We start from the raw sequence: 25257 nt of genomic DNA, 5'->3' as shown, positions 1-25257 counted from the left end.
GTGCCAGACCACTGATGGAGTCATATGTTACCAACCCACTAGTATTAAAGATGAAAAATGGGTAGAAGTCTGCATTAATGGGGCTGATGGTCCGCTTGTTAACCAAACTCCCATAGTAGATCCCAGGAAGCCAGTAACTGTGTATTTTGATGCATGTGGGGTTGCTGATAGGGCTGCAGGTCTGGAGAACTCTAAGTATTCTGTTACTTGTGGGTCCCTCAGTTGGCAAAGATACTACTCCACATGTGAAAAATACATGTGCCCTTTCATAATCCCTCCACTATACAGGCAGAGAAAGTATGGTGCCTTTGTCTGTCAATATGAACACCAGATTAAGTGGGCTACTTACCCCCTAACCCACGAAAAGGGCCAGTCGCCCCCAGCTTCTGCTACTCTACGTTTAGGCCCTATGCCTAGCCCAACCTGCCCGGTAGGGACCTGCAACCCAGTTCCTTCACTATCATGAAATCCCAAAATTGGAATCAGAAATTAGAGTATGTGAAATGGCGTATTGGGTTTAGAATTTCAGGGAAAGGGTCTGACCCAGGTGCAGACCTATACATCCACGTAATGACCCGACCCCGAGCACCAGTACATCACTCCATTGTATTTCCACAGTTTTATGAAAACATGTAAGTAGACATTGAAATTCCAGCAGTTACTCGAAACTTGTTTATACAGTTTGCTGAGGCTATTGGACAAACCCTTAATATTAGCAATTGTTTTGTTTGTGGTGGCACTAATATGGGTGATTAATGGCCATGGGAGGCAAAGCAGTTGGACATGTTAAGCCTATCTAAACAGAACCTTACTTTTGCTTCCACTCCTCGGCCTCCTCGATGGACTTTGCGGACCTCCATTATTGCCTCTCATTGCCTGCAGCGGATTGATGGTCCCTTCAATGTTCAAGTCGGACACCTCAAATGTACCTCGCGCTCTGGTCCTTCAATGTCACAACAGCTACCTGGACTCCCTGGCCTGCTAACCTCACCTCCACTCTGCCAGGTAGTCCCCTCCAGAATCTGCTCAAGGGTATCTCCTATGATCACTGGTCAGCCACTGTTGCCTTGAACTTGATGATGATGGTAAAGTGATTGAGGAAGTTGTGGATCGTATCACCAAGCTGGCTCATGTTCCTGTTCAAACCTGGCATGGCCTCAATACAGACTGGTTCTCTGGTTCCCTGGGCTCTTGGTTACCATCTGGTACAACCCTGAAAACAATTCTGCTGATAACTGCTTTGTCCTCCCTGCTACTATGTTGTCTACCTTGTTTAGGTCCACTGGCTATGAAATTTCTTCACCGCACTGTGGACTCTGCTGTCAACCGTTCCACTGCTGCATTGGCCCTTGCCCTCTCCCAGTATCGTCCCTTACCCACTGGGAACCCCGACTTTCCTGACCCCTAACTTTATTTTGTCAGGCTTGGCTCCTGAGGTACGCCAGCTTGAAAGGGGGGAATGTAGGGTCATGAAATAGTTAACTTGTTTAAAATATTGCTCTGGCCTACATAGCTGAAAACAGTGTACAATCTATTGACTTCATCTGCCTGAAATGTATGTCTCTGCCTTACCACATTGTAAGCTGAATAGATAAGAGTTTGAGCCATGATGTGCCCTGCCCTTCTGTACATGTAACATTTAGACCTGTAAGATTTAGATAAGCAGAGAATTGAGCTAGTTTCCTATAGGACTATAAGTTGTATCCTTAAACCTATCATAAGTGCTGGCTTAGGACCAATAATAAGTGTAGAAAGTTATAGAAGTAACAAATTAAAATTGTAGTTTTTGCATATATTTGTTTGCGAAAAGAGCATAAAAGTCAGTGTATTTCCTGTTTCTGACACTCAGGCTGTTAACTGCACTAGAGTCCGGCATGCTGTGAATAAACATCTTGTACTTTCTTCACGCCTCTGACTTTGTGTGTTCAAGTGACCTTTCAGTGTAACACTAACAGATTCCTAATAATCAACACAACTTCTTGAGTTATTTATCTAGCATTAAAGTAAGAGACAAATCCCAAAAGAAAAATTATATGTACATGCTTTGCTGGCTACATAGAATCAAGTACAGGAAAAAACAACAACTTTGGTAGTATGCTGTAAAAGCATTTTTATTATCCCCCCCCACAAAAAAAGTAACAATTATTTTTTCTTATAAACCTGAATACCTTGTATAGCTCTTGGCTTAGTCAGTGATGAGTATCTTTGAACTTGCTGTATCAATGATCTGCCAACATTAAATAGGAGCATACCCTTTCTGCAATGCTGATTTTGGAGATCTGATATGTGGTAACTAAAGAAGGATGTATGTAGTATTGTAAAGTCCAATGCAGATAGCAGCTAAGATACAGTAGTTTTTAATCATGTGAACACCATTTTATACAGCCTTTTAAAGGGGTCTCAGAATATGCATCATTCTTCAAATCAAAACACATTTGGAGAAAAAAAGGTAGCACATTCAGCAGGAAATTAAATACCGCTTTGCAGGATGTGTAAAATGGTCCACAGAAAATGGAATTAAAATTATTTTTATGCCAATATATACATTATTACTAATTAGTGAGGTTATTCTATACAAAATAAGCTTAAAAAAATAAATGACAACTTTTATTACAGTTTACATTTTCAAGAGTTCATTTTAGGTGTCAGATAACTATACTGGACATACAGTAATTCTTGGCAAACATTTTCACGTAAACAAATCAATAATGTTTATTAAACAAATCTGGACTGTAAAAAAACCACACCCAAACATTTAAAGACTTTGGCAATGTAGAGAAAAATATGTCCATGAATTTTCATCATAGCTTTCAAAAAATACTCCGTTACTGGACAATCCAAACAGTCTGTTTATTCTTCAATAGTGGCCAAAAGAAATGTTACTCTTTTAACGTTCAATCCATATGGGATTTTCTTTTAAGCTTTTCTTCATAAGACTCTCCAAATTCATTCACTCTGCTCTTATCCACAGGATAAAGCCTTAAAAAGAGAAAAATTATTGTAATGTAGAGCCAAGTAAAACATGTTTTGAAAACACAGTTCTATTTATTTAAAACATTTACATCCCACCAATATTTCCTAAGTAGTACACAGAATGAACATAAATACCATAACATGAAACTCACCCTTACAACTTGATCAAGGTTGGTATTAGCATGCTGAGGCCAAGAGCAAAAATTAAAGAAGAGGCCCCCAATTCCTCTCTTCTCTAATTTCCCCACCCACCAAATACCCTTCATTCCAGCATCTCTTCCTTCCTTCCCTCCCCCCAATCCACCACACTCTCTCCCATCCAGCATCCTACCCTTCATTTAAAAACCAACTGCTCCAGGGGGCCCCCGTGGGCTGGTAGGTCTTTTCTTTCTCCCCACCCCATTCTGAAGCCCCTCTCACCTTTTAAAATGCAAAAGGGTCAATGGCGCAGCAGCAATCCTCTAGCGCTGCATGCAGCTTCCTTTCAGTGCTGTTCCTCTGCAGCTGTCTACTTCCCCTGATGCAACTTCCTGTTTCTGCTTAGGCGGACCACGGCAGAGAACAGTGCCGAAAGGAAGCCATGAGCAGCTCTAGAGGATCTCTGCAATATCAGCGACCCCTTTGCATTTTAAAAGGTGAGGAAAAGAGAAGAATATTCTGGCCCATGGAGGCCTCTTGGAACTGTGGAGCCCAGAGCAGCTGCCCAGTTTACCCTGAACATGATACAGTTACATCAAATGATTAACCTCTTTGATCAAGTACCAAAGTTCTAATTCTCACTAATCCAACAACTGAATTTGTAAACAAAAAGTGTCCTTTTTCTAAACTACACTAGTAAATGAGCTCAATACATCCTTATGCAAGTTATTTTGTACACTACAGGGCTTATAATCAAAACTTAAACACGTCTAAAAACTCGCACAAGTCGGCACTTGGATGACCTAAAAGACAGGTCGTCCAAGTGTTGATAATCAAACCAAATTTCTGGATATAGTCAGGGATTTTAATGCTGCTGTGTGCCCAGAGCTGAAAGGGGCATAGCTGGAGGGTTGGTTAGGGCGGTATTTGGGCAGGATGTGGGCCGATTTATACGTATTAATCTTGCAGAGATAATCAAATGTTTCACGAGACTTCCTGGATGAAACTTATACGTTGCGACTTGAACGATGTAAAAGCAGGTATAAGTGGCAAAAAGGAATACAAAGTGACCAGATAACCACTGCAGAGACAACATAAAGACCCACACACAGTCATCCAGTGATCACTGACCCCTTCACACCCCCACAAAGATCAGAATAAAAAAAGTACATACCTGTCTTTGGATCATCAGCACCTGCTATAGGAAAGCCTAGTAAAGCAGCATACAGGTGTCTTAAGTAGTCTGGGGGTGGGCTAGTGAACAGAGAGAAGGACCCAGGCCCATAAGCCACGCTAACCACTACATTCATGGTGGAAAATGTGAGCCCACCAAAACCTACAAAACCCTACTCTAGTACCATATAGGTGCCACCTGCAGCCATAAGGGCAATTAGAGTTGTAGACAGGTTGGTATGGTGTTTTCAGGGGTTCACGATAACCTATAAGGAAGTTCTGGTGAGATGTTCATGTGGCACCCTTTTTGTGAAGTTCACAGCAGTGCCCTGTAAGGTGCCACCCTACTCTGCTGCCATGTCTGGGTGGCCAGTCCATCACAATGCTGGCCCCTCCCACGTCCAAATGGACTTGTTCTGGGCATGTAGGACTTGAATGAATTTGGTCTGGACGATCAATGACCTTAATGTCCAGATAGACGATTTTCAAAAGATAAAAAATATTCCAGATGTATTTTTAAAAAATGGACATTTTCCCTCTGCCAACTTTGGGCATCTAGCGCCATACGTCCAAATCGGACTTAGATGTATCTTTTGATTATGCTCCTCTAGGCCCATTTCTAACATGTCTGTCTAAAAGGGCTTTTTTCTAATTCTTTTATTTCTGGCCATGCACGAATGTTATCATTAGTGTGTGACCACTTAAATAAAAAAAACAACCAACTAACATGGGAGTACTTACTCTTCTCCTCTTTAGGAGATGCTAACAGTTCCTGTGTTACTGATGTATGACCAGTTAGCACAGTGGTAGTGTTAGTGCATCCATACCCATTACCCACCCCTGACATGCTCACTCCTCAAAAACATAGAAAGACGATGGCAGATAAAAAACAAATGGCCTATCTAGTCTGCCCATACGTAGTAACCATTATCTCTTTCTCTCTCTGAGAGATCCCACATGCCTATCCCAGGCCCTCTTGAATTCAGACACAGTTTCTGTCTCTACCACCTCTTCCAGAAGACTGTTCCACGCATCTACCACCCTTTCTGTAAAAAACTATTTCTTTAGATTACTCTAGAGCCTTGCAGTTTCCTTTCAAATAAAACATGCACATTTACATTACGTAGGTATTTAAACGTCTCCATCATATCTTCCCTCTCCCGCCTTTCCTCCAAAATATGCAGATTGAAATCTTTATGTCTGTCCCCATACGTCTTATGATGAATTGGCATATGGGCACTATTTTAGTAGCCTTCCTCTGGACCAACTCCATCCTTTTTATATCTTTTAGAAGGTGCGGCCTCCAGAATTGTACACAATATTCTAAATGAGGTCTCACCAAAGTTATATAGGGGCATCAATACCTCCTTTTTCCTACTGGCCATACCTCTCCCCATGCAACCTAGCATCCTTCTAGCTTTTGCAGCCACCTTTTCAACCTGTTTGGCCACCTTAAGATCATCACATACAATCACACCCAAGTCCCACTCTTCTGTCGTGCATGTAAGTTCTTTACCCCCTAAACCAGTGTATCTCAAACTGTGTGCCAAGCACACTAGTGTGCTTCCTGAGATTCCAAGTGTGCTGCGGCACACTGAGGAGGAAGAGAGGCGCCTGCCAGCTGACTTCCCTACACGGTACAGTGCCAGCCCTGCACGATTTGTCAAAGGCCTGCATGTTTCTCCCTTCTCTCTAGCGTCCTCTGGATTCCCCCTGGCCTCCCAGTCTCACCTTTAAAGCTAATTACAGCAGCCTGCAGAGGATTGCTGGTTGGTAAAATGATTTTATTTTCAATATAGTGATTGAAATGTGTCAGTTTTGAGAATTTATATCTGCTGTGTATATGAAAAATCAATGGAAAAAATTGCATTACAATTAGTAAATGGGATGGGATCTGGTGCAGCACTTGGGTGGGCCTAGGGAGGTCTGTGGTTGGGGTACTCAGTTGATATTTGTTAGACTTAGGGGATACTTAACTTGGAGTAGTTGAGAAACACTGCTGTAGACAATCAGCCTGGCGCTAGTGCCTCTCCTTCTTTCCAGCCCTCTTTCCTGCTGGCAGCCCCTACTGACATCTCAGGGCCCATTTGGAGGGCATCTGCACATGCGCAGCCGTCGACGTGATGGTGTCACGCATATGCATGATGTCATCATGGTGACGTCCGCACACTTCTGGGTGCCTCAAGCCGTGGCCACTACCTTTAGTGTGCCCCGGCTCAAGAAAGTTTGAGAGACACTGCCCTAAACTGTACCATTCCTTTGGGTTTTTGCAGCCCAAATGCATGACCTTGCATTTCTTAGCATTATATTTTAGCTGCAAAATTTCAGACCATTCTTCAACTTTGCCAGATCTTTCTTTATGTATACTCTACTGCAGATTTTCGTCTCATCCGCAAAGAGGCAAATCTTACCCGACAACCCTTCAGCAATATTGTTTATAAAAATGTTAAAAAGAACAGGCCCAAGAACAGAACTTTGAGGCATACCACTGGTAACATCCCTTTCCTCAGAGCGATCGCCATTGATCACCACCGTCTGTCGCCTTCCACTCAACCAGTTCCTGACACAGCCCGTCACTTTAGGACCTATCCCGATGGCCCTCAGTTTATTTATTAGATGTCTGTGTGGACCACTGTCAAAGGCTTTGCTAAAATCTAAATACACTACATCTAGCGCACATCCTCTATCTAATTCTTTGGTCACCCAGTCAAAGAAATTGATCAGATTTGTCTGACAAGACCTACCTCTAGTGAATAAATACTGCACACTTAGTTTTGCTATTAGTATGCACTGACACATAACACTTTAGTATGTCCTGTGTTAGGTCATTTTTGCTGTGTTAGGCACACATTAGTTCTCCAAAGAGACTCTGAAGGGGCATTTCATAGAGTGGGCCATGCATAAACTAAGCAATAGGGATGCTTAATGAATCCTTTCCTTGGAAATACTTCACTTGCTGACTGGTAAGGAATTAAACCTCAAGACAGGGACCTTCATTATGAAGAGCTTTAAATATTGGGAACACCTGGAAGTAGGACAGCAGTGGCCAAAACAAAATGGAGCTATTGTAAAAGGCAAAAACTGTTTTGTAAGAGGGGAAAAAAAAAGGCTGCTTTGGTTGTCAAAAGAAGTGGCTGAAAAAGTAAGGAAAAAGAGGTTAGCGTTCATAAACTATAAAATATCACAGAAAAAGGAAGACAAGCAAAATATCTGCAAAAGTTAAGAGAAGCTGGAAGAGTAGTCAGGAAAACTAAGATTCAAATAGAAGGAAAAATAGCCAACATGGTAAAAATGGGGAATAAGACATATTTTAGACATGTTAGTGATAGGAGGAAGTGCAAAAGTGACATTGTGAGACTCAAAGAAGGGAGAAATATGTAGAAGCTGATAAAGATAAGGCTGAATTGCTTAACAGATGTTTTTGTTCTATGCTCATAGCTCAAGGGCCAGAAGCAGGTCTACAGAAGAAAAACACAGATAGGAACGGAGGTGTGGTAGATACTGAACACTTTTCAGAGGACTATGTTCCTGAAGAGCTAGCTAAATTAGAGGAGGATAAATTGATGGGGCTGGATGCCATACATCCAAGTGTACTGAAGAACTTAGATTAGAGAAGGTGTGGTGGCTCCACCGGCTGACCTTTTCATAGTACAAAGTAAATGACAACAGATAAAGACCTGATGGACCATCCAGTCTGCCTAACAGTCATACTCATTATATACTCATGGTTAAATTATCTTTTCTTTAATATTTCTGGGCAATAGACCATAGAAGTCTGTCTGGTACTGTCTTTAGGTTCCCACTACTAGAGTTGCTATTGAAGCTCACTCCAGCATATCCTAATCCATCCTGTCACAGGAACTTCTATCAAAGCTCTGCCTAAACCAAATCACCATATATGGGACACAGACCATGTAGGATTGCCCAGTACCAGCCTTAATTTGTTTTATACCATTCATTTTCTACTTAGAAATCTTCTGTATTTATCTAATGCTTTTTATCATTCCAGGCATCCATTATCCTTTACGTCAAAAATAATTTCCTAACATTGCTCCTAAATCTTCCACTCTACAACCTCAATTCATGCCCTCTATGCCTTTGTCCTCTCCTGCATGAACTACTACAATACACTACTAAACAGTCTCACTTCAAATAATCTCCATCGACTACAATGAGTACAATATACTGCCATCTGCCTCCTAAAAAAACCTTCACATATGTGCAGCTTCACATATGTGCAGCTTACTGGCTACCTATCAACAAACAATGTGTATTCAAGGGCCTATTAATGGCTTACAAAGTCTTCCACAACAACTACCACCATACACCCCAAATTCGCAACTTCCCTCACAAGAAGAAAAACCCCCACAAACTACACATACCTTCAAGTCACTTCCTCTGCCTTGAGAATGCCTGGAAAAGATCATAAGAACATAAGAAGTTGCCTCCGCTCCCGCAGCGGCCCATCAGGCCTAATTGCCTGAACAGTGTCCCTGACTAATTTTGTAACTGCCTCTAATCCTACCCCTATTACCTACCTCTACTCCTATCTGAACCCCTCAATCCCTTTGTCCTCCAGGTACCTGTCCAGACCTTCTTTGAAGCCCTGTAGCGTGCTTCTGCTTATCACATCCTCCGGTAGCATGTTCCATGTATCCAACACCCTCTGGGTGAAAAAGAACTTCCTGGCGTTTGTTCTAAACCTTTCCCCTTTCAGTTTCTCTGAGTGCCCCCTTGTACTTGTGGTTCCCCATAATTTGAAAAATCTGTCCCTGTCTACTCTTTTCTATGCCCTTCATGATCTTGAAGATTTCTATCATGTCTCCTCTAAGTCTTCGCTTTTCCAGGGAGAAAAGCCCCAGCTTCTTCAGTCTGTCAGTATATGAGAGGTCTTCCATACCCTTTATTAGCTTAGTTGCTCTTCTCTGGACTCTCTCAAGTACCACCATGTCCTTCTTGAGGTACGGCGACCAGTACTGGACACAGTACTCCAGGTGCTGGCGCACCATTGCACGATACAGTGGCAGGATGACTTCTTTCGTCCTGGTCGTGATACCCTTCTTAATGATGCCCAACATTCTGTTTGTCTTCCTTGAGGCTGTGGCGCACTGCGCCGACGCCTTCAATGATGTATCTACCATCACTCCCAGGTCTCTTTCAAGGTTACTCACCCCTAGTGGTGATCCCCCCATTTTGTAAGTGAACAACGGGTTCTTTTTCCCTACATGCATGACCTTGCATTTCCCTATGTAGAACTCATTTGCCACTTTTGGCCCACTCTTTCAGCGCTGTCAGATCTTTTTGGAGATTTTTGCAGTCCTCCTTGTTTTCAACCCTGCTGTATAGTTTGGTGTCATCCGCAAATTTAATAACCTCACATTTTGTTCCTGCCTCCAGGTCGTTAATAAATATATTGAACAGGAGCGGTCCCAGAACCGACCCCTGCGGAACTCCGCTCGTGACCCATTGCCAGTCTGAGTAATGGCCCTTTATTCCAACCCTCTGTTTCCTGTCCGCCAGCCAGTTTTTGATCCATCGGTGGACCTCCCCTTGCACCCCGTGGTTCCATAGCTTCCTTAGCAGTCTTTCATGTGGTATCTTGTCGAAGGCTTTTTGGAAGTCAAGGTAAATGATGTCTATAGATTCCCCTTTATCCACCTGGCTGTTTACCCCCTCAAAGAAGTATAATAAGTTAGTGAGGCATGACCTGCCCTTGCAGAAGCCATGCTGGCTCGGCTTTAGCTGCCCAGTGTTAGATAGATTGTGAGCCCACTGGGACAGAAAGGGAAAATGCTTGAGTACCTGATTGTAAAAACCGCTTAGATAACCTTGATAAGCGGTATATCAAATCCTAATAAACTTGAAACTTTTCGATGTGTTCCCAGATGCTGTCTTTAAACAGCACTTCCATCATCTTTCCCGGGACCGAGGTCAAGCTCACCGGCCTGTAGTTTCCTGGGTCTCCCCTTGAGCCTTTCTTGAAGATGGGCGTGACATTTGCTATTTTCCAGTCTTCCGGAATCTCTCCAGTTTTTAAGGATAGGTTGCATATTTGTCTAAGTGGCTCAGCTATTTCGTTCCTTAGTTCCTTGAGTACCCTTGGGTGAATGTCGTCCGGACCTGGCGATTTGTCGCTCTTTAGCCTGTCTATCTGCCTGAGGACATCCACTTTGCTCACCTCTAGTTGGACCAGATTTTCGTCCTGATCTCCTTTTACGATCTCCTCGGGTTCCGGAATGTTGGTTGTGTCCTCCCTCATGAAAACTGAAATGAAGAACTCATTTAGCCTGTCAGCTATCTCCTTTTCCTCTTTTACCACTTCCTTTCTGTCTCCATCATCCAAGGGTCCCACTTCCTCCCTTGCTGGTTGCTTCCCCTTGACGTACCTGAAGAATGATTTGAAGTTTGTTGCTTCCCCCGCCAGTCTCTCTTCATATTCTCTTTTTGCTTTCCTAACCACTCGGTGACACTCCTTTTGGTTGACCTCTGATTTGTCCTTTTTCCATTTTTTGAATGATGCCTTCTTGTCACTTATCGCCTTGTTCACTGCATTTGTTATCCACACTGGGTTTTTTGTTCCATTTTTTTTGCACCCTTTCCTGAACTTGGGGACGCACAGGTTTTGTGCTTCGTGCACCGTGCCCTTGAGTAAGGTCCAGGCTTTTTCTACGGACTCCATCTTCCTTGCGGTGTCGTTGAGTTTCTTTCCCACCATTTTCCTCATGGTATCATAATTCCCTTTTTTGAAGTTCAGTGCTGTCGTTGTAGTTCTTTTCACCTTTGATGTTCCAATTTCTAGCCTGTACTGGATCGTGTTGTGATCGCTGTTTCCTAGTGGGGCTAGTACCGCCACCTCTTTAGCGGGTCCCCCATGTCCGGTGAAGATTAGGTCAAGAGTGGCATCTCCCTGTGTTGGTTCCGTGACCAGTTGTTTCATGAAACAGTTCCTCGTGACCTCCATGAATTTGGTCTCCCTCATGCAGTTTGAGTGCCCTATACTCCAGTCTATTCCCGGGTAGTTGAAGTCCCCCATCACCACCACTCTTCCGCTTTTGCATACCTGCCCCAGTTCAGCCTCCAGATCTTGGTCGATTTCTTCCGTTTGTCCCGGTGGGCGATAGTACAGACCCAATTTTATGTCTGCTCCAGTTCCTCCGGATAGCTTAACCCATAGTGATTCCAAGTCATCCGCCCTTGCTGTTGTTTCCATCCTGGTTGAAGGTATGGAATCCTTTATAAATAGCGCTATTCCTCCACCTTTTTTGTGTGGCCTATCTCTCCTGTAGAGTTTGAACCCTGGTAAAGCCACATCCCATTTATTGTCATCAGTCTACCACGTTTCTGTGACTCCGATTATGTCTAGGCCCTTTTTGTTGGCTAAGACTTCCAGCTCTCCCATTTTAGCCCTTAGGCTCCTAGCATTTGTGTATAGGCAATGTAAGTCCCGGTTGTTCGCCTTTCTTGCTGGTTTTCCTCGTGGTTTGGTGCTCCTGGCGACCCCCTCGTGAGTTGCCAGTCCCCAAGCCTCGTCTCGGTCATCCTCCTCCTGTGGTGTGTCTGTTTCGTCCACTACCTACCATGCCTTTGGAGAGTGTGGCACAGTGGTTAGAGCTACAGCCTTGGCACCCTGAAGCTATGGGTTCAAACTTTGCGCTGCTTCCTGTGACCCTGGGCAAGTCAGTTAATCCTCCACTGCCCCAAGTACATTAGATAGATTGTGAGCCTGCCAAAATAGATAGGGAAAATGCTTGAGTACCTGAATGTAAACCACTTAGGGGGCTCATAATTGAAAGTGAAAAACATCCAAAAAACGGCCTAAGTTGACACTTGGACGAACATTGTCAAAATATGTCCAAGTGCCGATAATAAAACAAGGTTTTGGACATATTTAAAAATGACCTAGGCCTTCACAGTGCCGCTGAACGACCAGAGCTAAACGGGGCATTTCAGGAGGAGTATCGAGGGCGGGAATTGGGCAGGATGTGGGCTGGCTTAGACTTAGTCGTATTGCATGTATAACCGAACGTTTTACAAAACAGCATAGACGAAACTTGGATGTTGTGACTTAGACCATTTAAAACATGGTCTAAGTCACAAAAACCAACCTAAAGTGACCAGGTAAGCACTGCAAACATATAGTACAGACCCCCCAGAGATCACTGACCCCACCCCTAAAAATCGTAATCACAACTTTTAAATTCTGCCTGCAGAACATCAGCACCTGGCAGCCTGGCATAGGAAAGCCTAGTCGTGCTGCACAGAGGCTTCTTAAGTGGTCTTGGGGGTGGGTTAGGGACCCATGGAGAGGAGGACCTATGCCCATAAGCCACTGTAATGACTGCATTGATGGTGAAACATGTGCACTCCCCTAAAAACCCCCCAAATCCTTTTGTACCACCTTATAAGTGACTCCTGCAGCCATAAGAGCTATTGGGATGGTAGATAGGTGGGTCTAGGAGATTCTGGAGATGGTTTGTGGAGGCTCACCATTACCTATAAGGGAGCTGTAGTTAGATGATTAAGTGGCACCCTTTTTGTGAAGTTCACAGCAGCGCCCTGAAAGGTAGCCCACTATTTAAGTACCCTGTGTGGCTGTCCTGCCCATCACTTTGCAGACCCCCTCCCATGACCAAAAGGTCTGTTTCTAAGCATTTTGGACTTGGACGAAAAGTTGGTATAAAGATGGATGATTTAGCGATCTGGACGTTCAGGTGGCTGGACGTATAGACGATTTTCGAAAACAAATATTTTTTGGACGTATTTTTTGAAAATGTGTCCCAAGCTGTTTTTTTTTTTACTTTGGACGACTTGTGACTTAGACGAAAATGGACTTAGACATTCCTTTCGATTATGCCCCTCTTAGGCTATATGAGGTATATAAATACTAAAATAAATAAATAAAAATAATTACCGACTCGCATCAGATCACTAGAAGGACTACTGAATGTCAGGAAAGTAATAAGAACTTACAAAAAGTTTGTCACCCTTATAATAACTCCTTTCAGTTTTGCCCACTGCATTTCTACTCCTTCTAGAGACGTTCCTAACCAGACAACAATTCCTTGATGTAATCCCCCATCCATTCAAAATTAGTTGTTTTTTTTTTAAAGTCTAGAATCTTTACTTTTGAATGGAACTCTCTATACCCATCTTGATATTAAACCGTACCATGCAGTGATCACTGGATGCCAGATGATCACCCATTGTAACATCAGAAACACTTTCCCTGTTTGTAAGCACTAAAGTCCAGTATGATCCCATCCCACATGGGTTCCACTACCAACTGCTAGAACAGTTCTCCTTGTAGAGAATCCAGATCTCCTACTTCTAGAAGATCTATACGTTCAGGTGGCTGGACGTATAGATAGACGATTTTCGAAAACAAATATTTTTGGGACGTAATTTTGAAAATGTGTCCTAAGCAAAAAAAAAAAAAAAAAAAAAAAGAAAAGAAATAGAAATTTCTTTCTACCTTTGTTGGCTGGTTTCTGCTTTTCTCATCTTCTCATCCACTGTCTGCCTTCTCTCTGCTTCTTCCATAAGCTCTATTACTATGTCTCTCCCTTCCATCTCTCCCTCCCCCCCTCCACATCTTCTTCCCTCTGTTCCTCCCATAGTCTGGAATATCTCTCTCTTTCCCATTTTCCTTCAGTGTCTGTTCCTCTCCATTCCACCTTCCCTCCCTTCCTCCCTTCCCTAATTCCCTTCAGCATCTGCTGCTCCCTACCCCACTTTCCCCAGTTCCCTTCAGCATCTGTTCCTCTCCACCCCACCTTTCCTCCCTGTCTCCCTCCCTTTCTCTTACCTTCACGGCGGGCAATTTCTAAATTTATTTTCTACGAGCAGCCAGAGCGTTGAAGTCGTGTGTGGCTGCAGGAAAGGTCGTCTCTGATGCAATTTCCGGTTTCGTCAGGGACCTTTACAGCAGCCATACATGACTTCAACGCTGCGGCTACTTGTAGAAAGGAAATTTAGAAATTGCTCGCCACAAAGGTAAGGGGAAGAAAGGGAGATGCTTGGATGGGGCGGCAGCAGTGGCGATTGGATAGCGGCGATCGTAAGGAGGGAGGGAGCATGATCGGTGATCGTGCGCGTTCTCTCCCTTAACTGCGGAGACAAGGCCATTCACCGCTTCATGGGACAGTAAATGGCCTTGTCCCCTTAGACGAGGTGAACACATTTCCCCCCCACCCACCATTTTGGTGGGTTACCCACAGCTAGCCACGGGTAATAGCCACCGTGTCATTCTCTAGTTTGTAGCTTCTTGCAGTCTCAATTCCATTTTTTGCCTTCCTCCTTTCACTAATATATCTGAAGAAGGGAGTGGTACTGGAGGACTAGAGAAGGGCGGATGTGGTCCCTCTCCACAAAAGTGGAAGTAAAGAAGAGGTAGGGAACTACAGGCTAGTAAGTCTGACTTTTGTGGTAAGTAAATGAATGGAAATCCTTCTAAAACAGAAAACAGGGCCTATTGAATACAATGGAATCTGCAGAAAGAAATATATACCATTATACGAAAAACCCATTCAGGAACAAGATGGATGTAGGTAAATCAACTGCGTATTCCTAAGATATGTAGTATAAAATACATTTTACTCGTTGAGATCTTTCCAGGTAATGTGACCTGGGTTGGCCACTGTTAGAAACAAGATATAGGGCTTGATGAACCTGTGGTCTCTCCCGGTATGTTTTTAAAACTGCAAAAGAACTAGAAAACTGTCATCATTTTGAGAAGACTATAAAAGAATACTTACCATCTTTGATAAAGATATATCAGAAACACCACATCATCTCTAAAGCATGCTAGTCTATGGGATGTTGGCATGGTGATAATAAAAGCGAAAATATCATCAATGAAAGTGTTGAATGCCTGCAAAATACCAGATTTTAGTCTGTCAAATTACTTTTAGTGAAATATACTGTGCTAGGGAAATGATGGCAGATAAAGACAAGCATGATCCAAAATTAACTGTGCTAGGGAAATGATGGCAGATAAAGACAAGCATGATCCAAAATTAACTGTGCTAGGGAAATGATGGCAGATAAAGACAAGCATGGTCCAAAATTAAAATTCACAATTTCCAAACTACATTGAATCTTACAACTCTGCTACTTTAAAATGATCATAAAACATGTCTGGAAACCCCTTTTTTTATTTCAGAAGTAAATTTTCAAAAAGCACAGTCAACATTTAAGCATTTAAAGTAAAGCATCCAACACCTAAGTTATCTTTATGAATGTAAATGTATTTTCATTCAACTAAAATATATATCCTGTACTATCCTACCATTCTAGGCAGGTTACAAAACAAATATACATACTAAAAACTTACAAACCTAAAAACAAAAACTATTAACCCTAGAAGGCCCAGTGGGGTCAAAAATGACTCCATAAAATATTTATGTTCGTGCATAATAAGTTGCATATACTTTGATGATCTTGCTTTTTGTAACTTTTCCATGACTTTGTGCCAATTACTCTGAGCAAATACATGGTGCTTGTTGCTTGCTTCACCACCGAGTCCCAAAGGCAAAAGTGACTCCAATTAAATAAATATCTACACCAGGGGGAAGTCTGTGCAAAAAAATTGAAAATTCTGCACACTTTATTTGCAATTTGTTTATGTAGAATTCCTCCGTTATAAGGACTGGCATTACCACCCAGGCATGAAATACCCCCTCCATCACCACCACCACCACAACAGTTTCCCATGCACCTTCCTACAGACCTCCAACCCCAATCCCATGGCATACACATACATCTCAACCATCTTTGCCGTTCCTCCTCCTCCTCCCCCCCACATGCACTCCCATCCATCATGTACATGATCATCTCTCCCGTCCTCTCCTTCACCCCAATTCTTCCTCTTTCCTTTCTTTCCCCCACATGTACAGCATCTTTCCTCCCCTCTCACCCATCCCCTTGTGTCTTCTCTGCGCAATATCTTTCTATCCCACCCTACCTCCCATTCCCCTGTGCAGTAGAACACTTGCACTGTACACATCTTTCTAGCCCTCCCATCCCACTGTGCAGAACTCTTGCACTGTGCACAGCATCTTTCTTTCTATCCCTCCCTCCCATCCCATGTGCAGCAGAAACCTTGCACAGCCCCCATCTCCGCCGTGCAGCTGAACCCAAACTGACCCTCCCATCTTTCCATCTTTCCTTCCCGTACCCCACTGACCGCAAGACCTACATACCCCCCTACAAAGAGCAGCATCGGCAGCACTCTAAACAAGCTGCTTCGCGGCCTTCTCTCGCCAGGGCCTTCCATGTGCTAGGTTACCGATGACATCATCAGTGATGTGGCAACGGGAATGCCCCGGTGGGAGAAGGCCGCGAAGCAGCCTGTTTAGAATGCTGCCGATGCTGCTCTTTGTAGGTCTCACAGTTGGAGGGTCGGCAGGGTTCGAACGGGAGGGAGAGATGGAAATATGGAAGGGTCAGCTGGGGTTCCGCTGCGCGGCAGGGGAGGCACTGCTGCCGGCGAATCCAGGGACATTTGAGTTAGGCTTCAAGGGACTAAGGCTTATATTAAGACCTACCCCGAAAATCATGCTAGGGCTTATTTTCGGGGTAGGTATCCCCTCCACTATCAAGCCAACTGAACAAGCCAAATTACTACAAACTGATGCATAGAAAAATCATGCTAACAGAATACCTCAGTCATACACCCAGAACACAAATGCCAAATCCATAATAGCTAACCAAAAATGATAAATATAAATTAAACCAAAATCCCAAGAAGCCATACCTTGCACGTAGTACACCACCAAAGAAACAGAAATAGGCATTTCCTTTTATATAGGGCACAACAAAGATCACATATGGCAGGGAAAGTGATAGGAGAGTGCCCCTGTTCTTTATCCTTTCCCCTTAGCCTCTAGATCAGGAATACAACATTTTCTATTCAGAAGGCACCTATTTGGAGCCTAATTTATGAAAGAAAGTAGGTAGGTAAGTTAGGTGCCATTGACTTGTGTTCAAGTCCTAGCAACTTGATGAATTACAGATCTAAAAAGAAATAAGTTTTGTGCTAGTGTGGTTAGGTCCTCCATCATCACTCCCATGCTTATTTTCAACATGTCCAGCCATCTGATTGCATATCGCCCTCTTTCCAAACATGATATCCTTCTCCAATGATCTTTTTCTACATCTTGTGCCGGTCCTCGCAGGTCATTTAGAATTAAGTCCAGAATTGCATTTCCTCTAGTATTTTCCTTGACAAGTTGTTCCAGGAAGCAACTGCCTACAGCATCCAAGAACTTGGTCTCTCTAATGCAGCCGGAGGTGCCTAGGTTCCAGTCTATTCCCAGATAGTTGAAGTCACCCCTGATAACTGTGTTGCCTCCCTTGCATATGCGTTTAAACTCATCCATCATTTTCTCCGTCAATTTCTTCGGACTGCCCTGGGGGTTGAGTAGTGGCGTTGGCTGGCTGGTAGGGGGCGCTATAATGCTGTAATGCAGGGGTACCCACACTTTTTTGACTCGCGAGCTACTTTTAAAATGACCAAGTCAAAATGATCTACCAACAATAAAATTAAAAAAAAAACACACCGCACACTGTACGCATAGAATTGTTAATTCCTATTCCGGGGTTTTTTCAAAGAGGTCAAAGCAGATGACTCTATGCACTGTCACCTCAGTAACAACCATACAAAAATAGACAAATACCCACCCCCTCCCTTTTTACTAAACCACAATAGCATTTTTTAGCGCAGGGAGCTGCGCTGAATGCCCAGCACTGCTCTCGACGCTCATAGGCTCCCTGTGCTACCCAGGCACAACACCCAAAGACCCACTCAGTATGTGAACCAGTTGAGTGGAGTGGACTAACTGGAGGGGGGTGGAAATGGGCCTGGAGTTTGCTCAGCAGAATTTCCCAGACCCCTCTTCCTCTCAACACATTTGACACGCTGCCACCACCACTAGGAACACCTCACCGGGTAGGCCAGCAATGCTTATAAATTTTTAAAAACACATTATTATATTTTCTTATAAAGAACATATTTTAACTGAACTCTGATATCCTCAGCCTTTCCATTCACAAAAATAGAAGGAAGAAAAGTTCCCATTTCCTGCTGTCTCATGTCCCCGGCCTATACAATATTTTTCTTCTGCAGACCCTTCAAAAGTCTGATCAAATTCTCGTTTCACTTGCATTATAAAGTACTGAGGATGCCATCTCTCCCCAATCCCAGGTCCTATAGTCTACGACAGTATTACAAACTAGTGCTGCCAGATTCAGGAAAAAAATTTTCGATTCAGCCTATTGAATTGGTTTATCGATTCGATTTTCCTGCCCAATTGGGTGTTTTTTTCAAACATCCTGGTGGGTTTATTTTATAGCTTTTTCACTCTCCTTTGGCTTCTCCTAACCACACTGGTGCTGTGGTGTAAATAAAATAAAGAAACAAAAAGGCCTTTTCCTCTCTCTGTTAAATCCTAGCTCACATTTGCAGTCTAACACCAGCTCTGGCAGGATACACATTTCAAATCTGACATATTGTAATCACAAAACAGAAAACAGTTTTTCTACCTTTTGTTGTCTGGTTATTTTTCAAATCTTGTTGGTCCAAGGCTCTGGTTGTCTTCTGATAACTTGCTTGCCAGGGTCTCCTTCTTCTTTCTCCGTGCTAACCATCCATTTTCCATCTCTGTCCTCCCCTTCCTGTTTCCCTTCCCTCCCCCGGAAGTCTGGCATCTTTCCTTTTTTTCGTCTCCCTCCACAGATCCACCTTTTCTTAACTACCCTTTCATCCAGCATCTCTCCCTCCTTCCCCACCACCCTCCTAACCAGTATCTCTATTCCCCCCTCCACAACATCCCTTGTGTCCAACTCCTGCCCCTTTCTGTTCCTACCCTCCCTAAAATCCATGGTCCATCATCTCTCTCCCTCTCCTCTATTTTCAGTCCCATTATTTCTTCCCACCAAAAGTCCGGCATATGCACGTCTCTTTGAACCCCTCCCCCTTCTCTCCGTGTACTTCTACACCAGGGCCCCCTCCCCTGAAGGCTTGTCCCCCCCCTTAAAAGTCTGCATCCCATCCCGAATGCCTGTCCCCCCCCTTGAAGGCCTGTCTCCCCCTCCCAAGGCCTGCCTGCCTGCCCCACCCTGAAGGCCTGCTGCCCCCCTTAAAGGCCTGCACCTCCCCATTGAAGGCCTGCACCCCCCGAAGGCCTGCACCCCCCCGAAGGCCTGTCCCCTCCCTTGAAGGCCTGCCTGTCCCTCCCTTGAAGGCCTGTCCCCCTGAAGGCCTGCCTCCCTCCCCCCCAAAGGCCTGCCTGACGTCAGAGGAGAGGCGGGACCGTGGTGGGGGAAACAGAGCCAAAGCAGCGCAAAGATCGCTTTCATCACGATCTTGCTGCAGGCTGCTTCAGGTAAATGGTGCGGGGAGGCCGAGGGAGAGGAATCCAGACGCGAGACGTCGGGGGCTGAACCGGACGCAGGGGGGGGGGGACCGGACCGGGAACACCCCCTCAGGGCTTGCATCCGGGGTGGACCGCCCCCCCCTTGGTACGCAATTATGTCTTTGTTCCACATACGGCCAGCCTCTGTTGGCTGATTGATTGAAGGGTGTGATGTCACACTAAGCATTGTAAACGTATATAAGTGAACCTTTTGGGAGTGGGTCTTTGAGACCATGTAGGAGAGGTGCAATTTTCATGCCTGATGGATCTCCTGTACACATTACCTAATGAAAGATGCTTATATCAAAACTAATAAAAAAATAACCGATTGGAAAAGATGTGTGCAAATGTCATTATTCCCAGGCAACTAAGGGCAGGGTTTGGTAAGTTCCCTGCTTTCAAGATCCTGAAGGGCATAGAAAAAGTAGACAGGGACAGATTTTTCAAATTATGGGGCACCACAAGTACAAGGGGGCACTCGGAGAAATTGAAAGGGGACAGGTTTAGAACAAACGCTAGGAAGTTCTTCTTCACTCAGAGGGTGGTGGATACATGGAACGCACTTCCAGAGGCTGTTGTAGGCAAGAAAACATTAAGTGGCTTCAAAGAAGGCTTGGATAGATTCCTAGAAGAAAAAGGGATTGAGGGGTATAGATAGGTATGGACCATTAATCAGGCAATGGGCCTGATGGGCCGCTGCGGGAGCGGACCGCTGGGCAGGATGGACCTATGGTCTGTCTCAGCGGAGGCAACCTCTTATGTTCTTAGGGTCAGTAGTAGATGTTAGAATGTTAAATTGTTCTAAATAGGAATTTAGTTGGGTGTTAACTAGACCTTCTAATATCTTAACCAAAAATGATATTGATGCCACAGATATAGAATTGGATACCTGGTTGATATATCTCTTGATGTCTTTTAGTAGAGGTGTTAACATTGTGTTTTAGATAGGTATGAACAGTGATCTTTTCCAGTCAGATAGCCATTCCAAATCCAAATCCAGTCAGATAGCCTTCCAAATCTGTTGACACAGTCGCATGAGGGTCATGATAGCACCTTCTGAGCCTTTGATTAATTCATTTGGAATAATGTCAATACCAGGTAACTTGTTGTTTTTTTTTTTTTTATAAAGCTTTAATTGCTGCTATGACGACTTCTTTTAAAATATCTGGTTCTTCCTCAGCATCAGTTTCCAGTTCAATTTCCCCAATGTTATCCTCAGTTCATTTGTGATACTTTTTCTTTATCACTGGAAATTTTGCTTGTCTTCTTTATTCTGCCATTTTCTGATTTCTTCTGAGATTCAAGGTGATAAGCCATAGGTACCGGTGCACACTTTCAGGCATAAACTTGATGAGTTCTTCCAGAGGGAGATCGGTACTATGTTTAAATTGCACTGCATGCGGGTGCTCACATAGACTCCCTCTGTACTGGCTCAGTCTGAGCAAAGCACTATGAAGCCTCAAGGTACCGATGTTGGCTCTTCATCAAAGCATCCGGCTACTTCTCATTGATCGTCCAAGAGGCATCGTCATTTCCCATCTGGATGACATTCTACCTCCAGACATTGATCCTCGCATCAAGATTCTAGCTCATCTCACTGATATTTCTTATCGAGACATTGATAAACTACTTCGAAGCACAGATGCTCTTCATCACCACGACACTCAATACCAAGGCATCATCAGTCCTCATCGCATCAATCTCATACTTTGAAATAAAAAAAATATACTCATCGATCCTCATCATTGACTTCATCGGATTGGTATGGAGGACGTCTTACATGGTCTCCTTTATTGAGTCTTATGGCATACCTTCAGAACCGTCCCTACGGAACACACCTTCCAGAAGAACTTCTCTAGAAGGACTTTCCTTTACCAAATGTATTAGACAGTTGAGCAAAGCCCTACTTATCTTGTTGGAAGCAGACACTGAACCAAGTGCTGAATACTTGGATGCCTTGGACTATACTGAGCAGCCCAAAGAGCTCCTCAAGTTATCATTACAATACATTTTTAAAAGAGACACTCCTTAAAAATTGGAAAAAACACCTCTGTCACGGTAACTCCAAGCCACTTAGATTCCATTTACGGAATATATTCTTCTCCAGGATTTGATAAGACCACAACTTCCACATCAATAATTACTTGTAGAATCAGTCCTTAAAAAATCATTCGGTACAAGAGTGTCTGCCTCAACGCCACCAGAGCATGAAGGCTGTACTATGGATCATTTTGGATGTTGCCTTTATCAGAATTCTATGCTGGCAAATAGGGTCCTCAATTACAGTTTTACATGTCTCTGTATTTGAAACAACTGGTGGCCAAATTGCCTGACTTTGAACAGCACATCCCATCAGAGCATCTTGTAGAATATCAACAAAATATTCAAGCTCTTTCACCAGAAAATACATAGCAAGATCAGCCTATGATGCTTTTGAGTTGTCATCTAGAGCAGTGGTTCCCAACCCTGTCCTGGAAGACCACTAGGCCAATCGGGTTTTCAGGCTAGCCCTAATGAATATGCATGGAACAGATTTGGATGCCTGTCACTTCCATTATATGCAAATCTCTCTCATGCATATTCATTACTGCTAGCCTGAAAACCTGATTGGCCTGGTGGTCCTCCAGGACAGGGTTGGAGACCACTGATCTAGAGCATCTGCTGTGTCAGTGGCCATGAGACGCCTAGCTTAGCTAAGATCATAGCTAAGAGTCTCTGATATGGATATCAATTTCCAAAACAGATTAGCCAATATCCCATGTTTAGGGAACAAACTTTTTCGTGATTCTATAGAGGCTGCCATAAAAATTTGCATACCATGAACAGAATTGAAGTTCTTTGAAAAGAACAGGTCTAAGCCTCATGCTTCAAAGCACTTGGCTAAGCATTTCTATTTTCTTAGCTGCTTCCTCAACTAATAGGAGGTCATCTTCACTTTTCTCTTCTCTTCCACAAGTTCCCTTCTTCTTTGGGACATAGAGGCCTGGTTTTACCTAAATGCTAAGAAAGAATCCCCTTCTCAGAAAATTCAGGGGTTCTACTCCAGCTATTTCTTATTTTGAGGACGACAGAATCTATGTCCAAATTTCTAGTTCAATGCTCTCTAGTTATAACAGAGAATTATATCCATATATCACTTAAATTCTCCTCATGGAAAGTTTCTGTGATTTGAATAGCCCATCCACTTTTTTGCTACAAAGTACTGCCCTCCGGACTAGCCTTCTCTCTAAGAGTGTTCTTAAGTGCCTGCTAGTTATGCCAGCAGCTTTATGGACTTAAATGTTCCACACAGTCACCAATGCTGGTTTCTTGCACATTAGGGGTTCAAAGTCATTTTTCAAAATCTCAGCTTCAACCCTCTCAAACTCTAAAGTTTATAAGAGCTCTGCTCAAAATGATTCACCTCAGGGTGTTCCTACTGCAGCAAAGGCACAATAATTTGTTTGACTTTGCATTGAAATCTGTCATCTTCTGTCCAAATCAGCCAGAATCAGTCCAAATCAGGCAGTTGATTTGCATGACATCTACCGCCATATTATTCTCCTTGTGGATCTTCTTTTCAGAACACCTCTGGGCATCTCAATGATCTTTAGCTCTAGATCCTTTAACAGTCAATTTCTTTAAGTGATGGATATTCTCTTTGAATCCTTCCAAAGGGCTGCTGTTTTCCATGTCTTCAAATCAGAAAGTTCTGACCTCAGACTCACCCAAATGTACTTGTGAAGCTCACCTGGGCCAGTCTTCACACAGTCCTTGCTCTGCTTAGAAACAGAGGTTCTTCTTACATCTCTTGGGCTCAGAATAATTTTCCATGCTCTACAGTTTTTTTCAAGTCCTCCTAGTTTCCACAAATGGAAGGGTACAGGGTCTCTATCAAGAGATCGAGTTTGGGAACTGAGCAATTGCTTGAAGTATTTTTCTAAAAGCCCTCTCTGTTCAAGGAGCACAGCATTCTCTGGCCCACATACCCAGCAGAATTCTTCAGCAAAATGAGTGGGCACTTAATTTTACAATCTGATGTCAAGAGGACTCTTCTGGGAAACTCCTCAGATAAACTTAATTGTGTTTCCCCACAATCGCATTGCCTCACTTCTGTTCCAGGCAACCTTCTCTCCATCATCTAGAGGCAGATGCTTTTCTCCTGGATTGGACACACAAATTCATTATGCGTTTCCACCAATTCTTCTCATTCTGCAGACGCTAGTCAAGCTCAAACGAGGCTCGGCCACCATGACCCAGATAGCTCCTTGGTGGCCCAGACAACCGTGGTTCTCCCTTCTACTTGAGCTCAAGGTCAAGGAACCAGTAACCCTGCAGATCTTTCCATTTCTTCTCATATCCCAATCTTCAGTCGTTGCACCTGACAGTTTGGCACCTCTCGGGATGATCTCATCTGACACTGATCTTTCTGATCCTGTCCTGGTTATTTGGGATGCATCCAGAAAACCTTCTACACAGCAGTGCTAACAGGAGTGGACACAGTTTTCAACATGGTGTACTCTTCACCATCATGATGTTATATCTTCAGTGTTGGATTACCTTCTCCATTTATCTAACTCAAGTCTTAAAACCTCTTCAGTTAAGAGTTCATCTTAGTGCTCTCAGTGTTTTTCATGGACCAGTCAATGGCAAACTCCTGACTGCTCATCCTCTTGTTTCCAGATTCATGAAAGGACATTTCAATATTAAACCACCTCCAGTGGTTTGGAATTTTAATGTTGCTCTCAGACTGATGAAGCCTCCTTTTGAAAAATGTCTTCAGCTCATCTTATACATCTCACTTGGAAAGTGGTATTTCTAATCTTCTTTACTTCCACTTAGCAAGTAAGAGCACTGGTGGCGGACCCAACCTTATAAAGTTTTCCACCATGATAAAGTAATGGTCCGCACCTACCCAAAATTTCCACCGAAAGTAGTAATTGAATTTCATTTGAATCAATCAATTGTGTTTCTAGTGTTCTTTCCCAAGCCTCATTCTCACTTTGGAGAAGCAGCTCTTCATACTTTGGACTGCAAACAAACTTTGGCTTACTATTTTTAAAGGACTCAGCCACATAGAATATTTCCTCAATTGTTCATCTCCTTGGATCCTAATTCATTGGACTGGTCTGTAACCAAGAGGCCTAATTCCATATGGTTAGTGCCATGCTTTGTCTTCTGCTATGCTTAGGCTGGGCTGCAACTCAGGAGTCATATAACAGCTCATAAGATCCGAGCCATGGAAGCATCAATTGCTTTATTACATTCCACTCCCATGGATGAGATCTTTAACAATCTTACTTGGTCCTCAGTTCACACATTCACGTCTCACTATTGCACTACTGTCTGGAATCTTTTTCCAGATGAGATGGTCACTTCGGCCAAGCTGTGCTAAAAAAGTTAATTCTCTTAATGGCCAATACTCCCTCCATCCCATTGTAGTAAGCTAGGGAGTCCCACATGTGAGAATATGCTCACTGCTTGTCCTGGGATAAAGCACAGTTACTTACCGTAACAGGTGTTATCCAGGGACAGCATGCAGATATTCTCACAACCCACCCACCTCCCCTGGTTGGCTTCT

General features: G+C 43.5%; 1 protein-coding gene across 1 annotated transcript in view; it reads right to left on the bottom strand.

The window, feature by feature from the left end:
* Positions 1-2090: 2090 nt before the first annotated feature.
* The window catches only part of CLPTM1L (CLPTM1 like), a 332661-nt gene continuing 309494 nt past the window's right edge, over positions 2091-25257 (bottom strand). The window contains exons 16-17 of the mRNA XM_033929667.1: positions 15039-15154; positions 2091-2979 (exon numbers count right to left, since the gene is read on the bottom strand). Coding sequence (XP_033785558.1) covers positions 2895-2979; positions 15039-15154 — 201 coding nt within the window. The 3' untranslated portion in view covers positions 2091-2894. The remainder of the gene's footprint in view (positions 2980-15038; positions 15155-25257) is intronic.

Source organism: Geotrypetes seraphini, chromosome 2, assembly GCF_902459505.1.
Source record: "Geotrypetes seraphini chromosome 2, aGeoSer1.1, whole genome shotgun sequence".
Taxonomy (NCBI): Eukaryota; Metazoa; Chordata; class Amphibia; order Gymnophiona; family Dermophiidae; genus Geotrypetes; species Geotrypetes seraphini.
The sequence above is the reverse complement of the archived record's forward strand: the minus strand, read 5'-3'. Positions and strand labels throughout refer to the sequence as shown.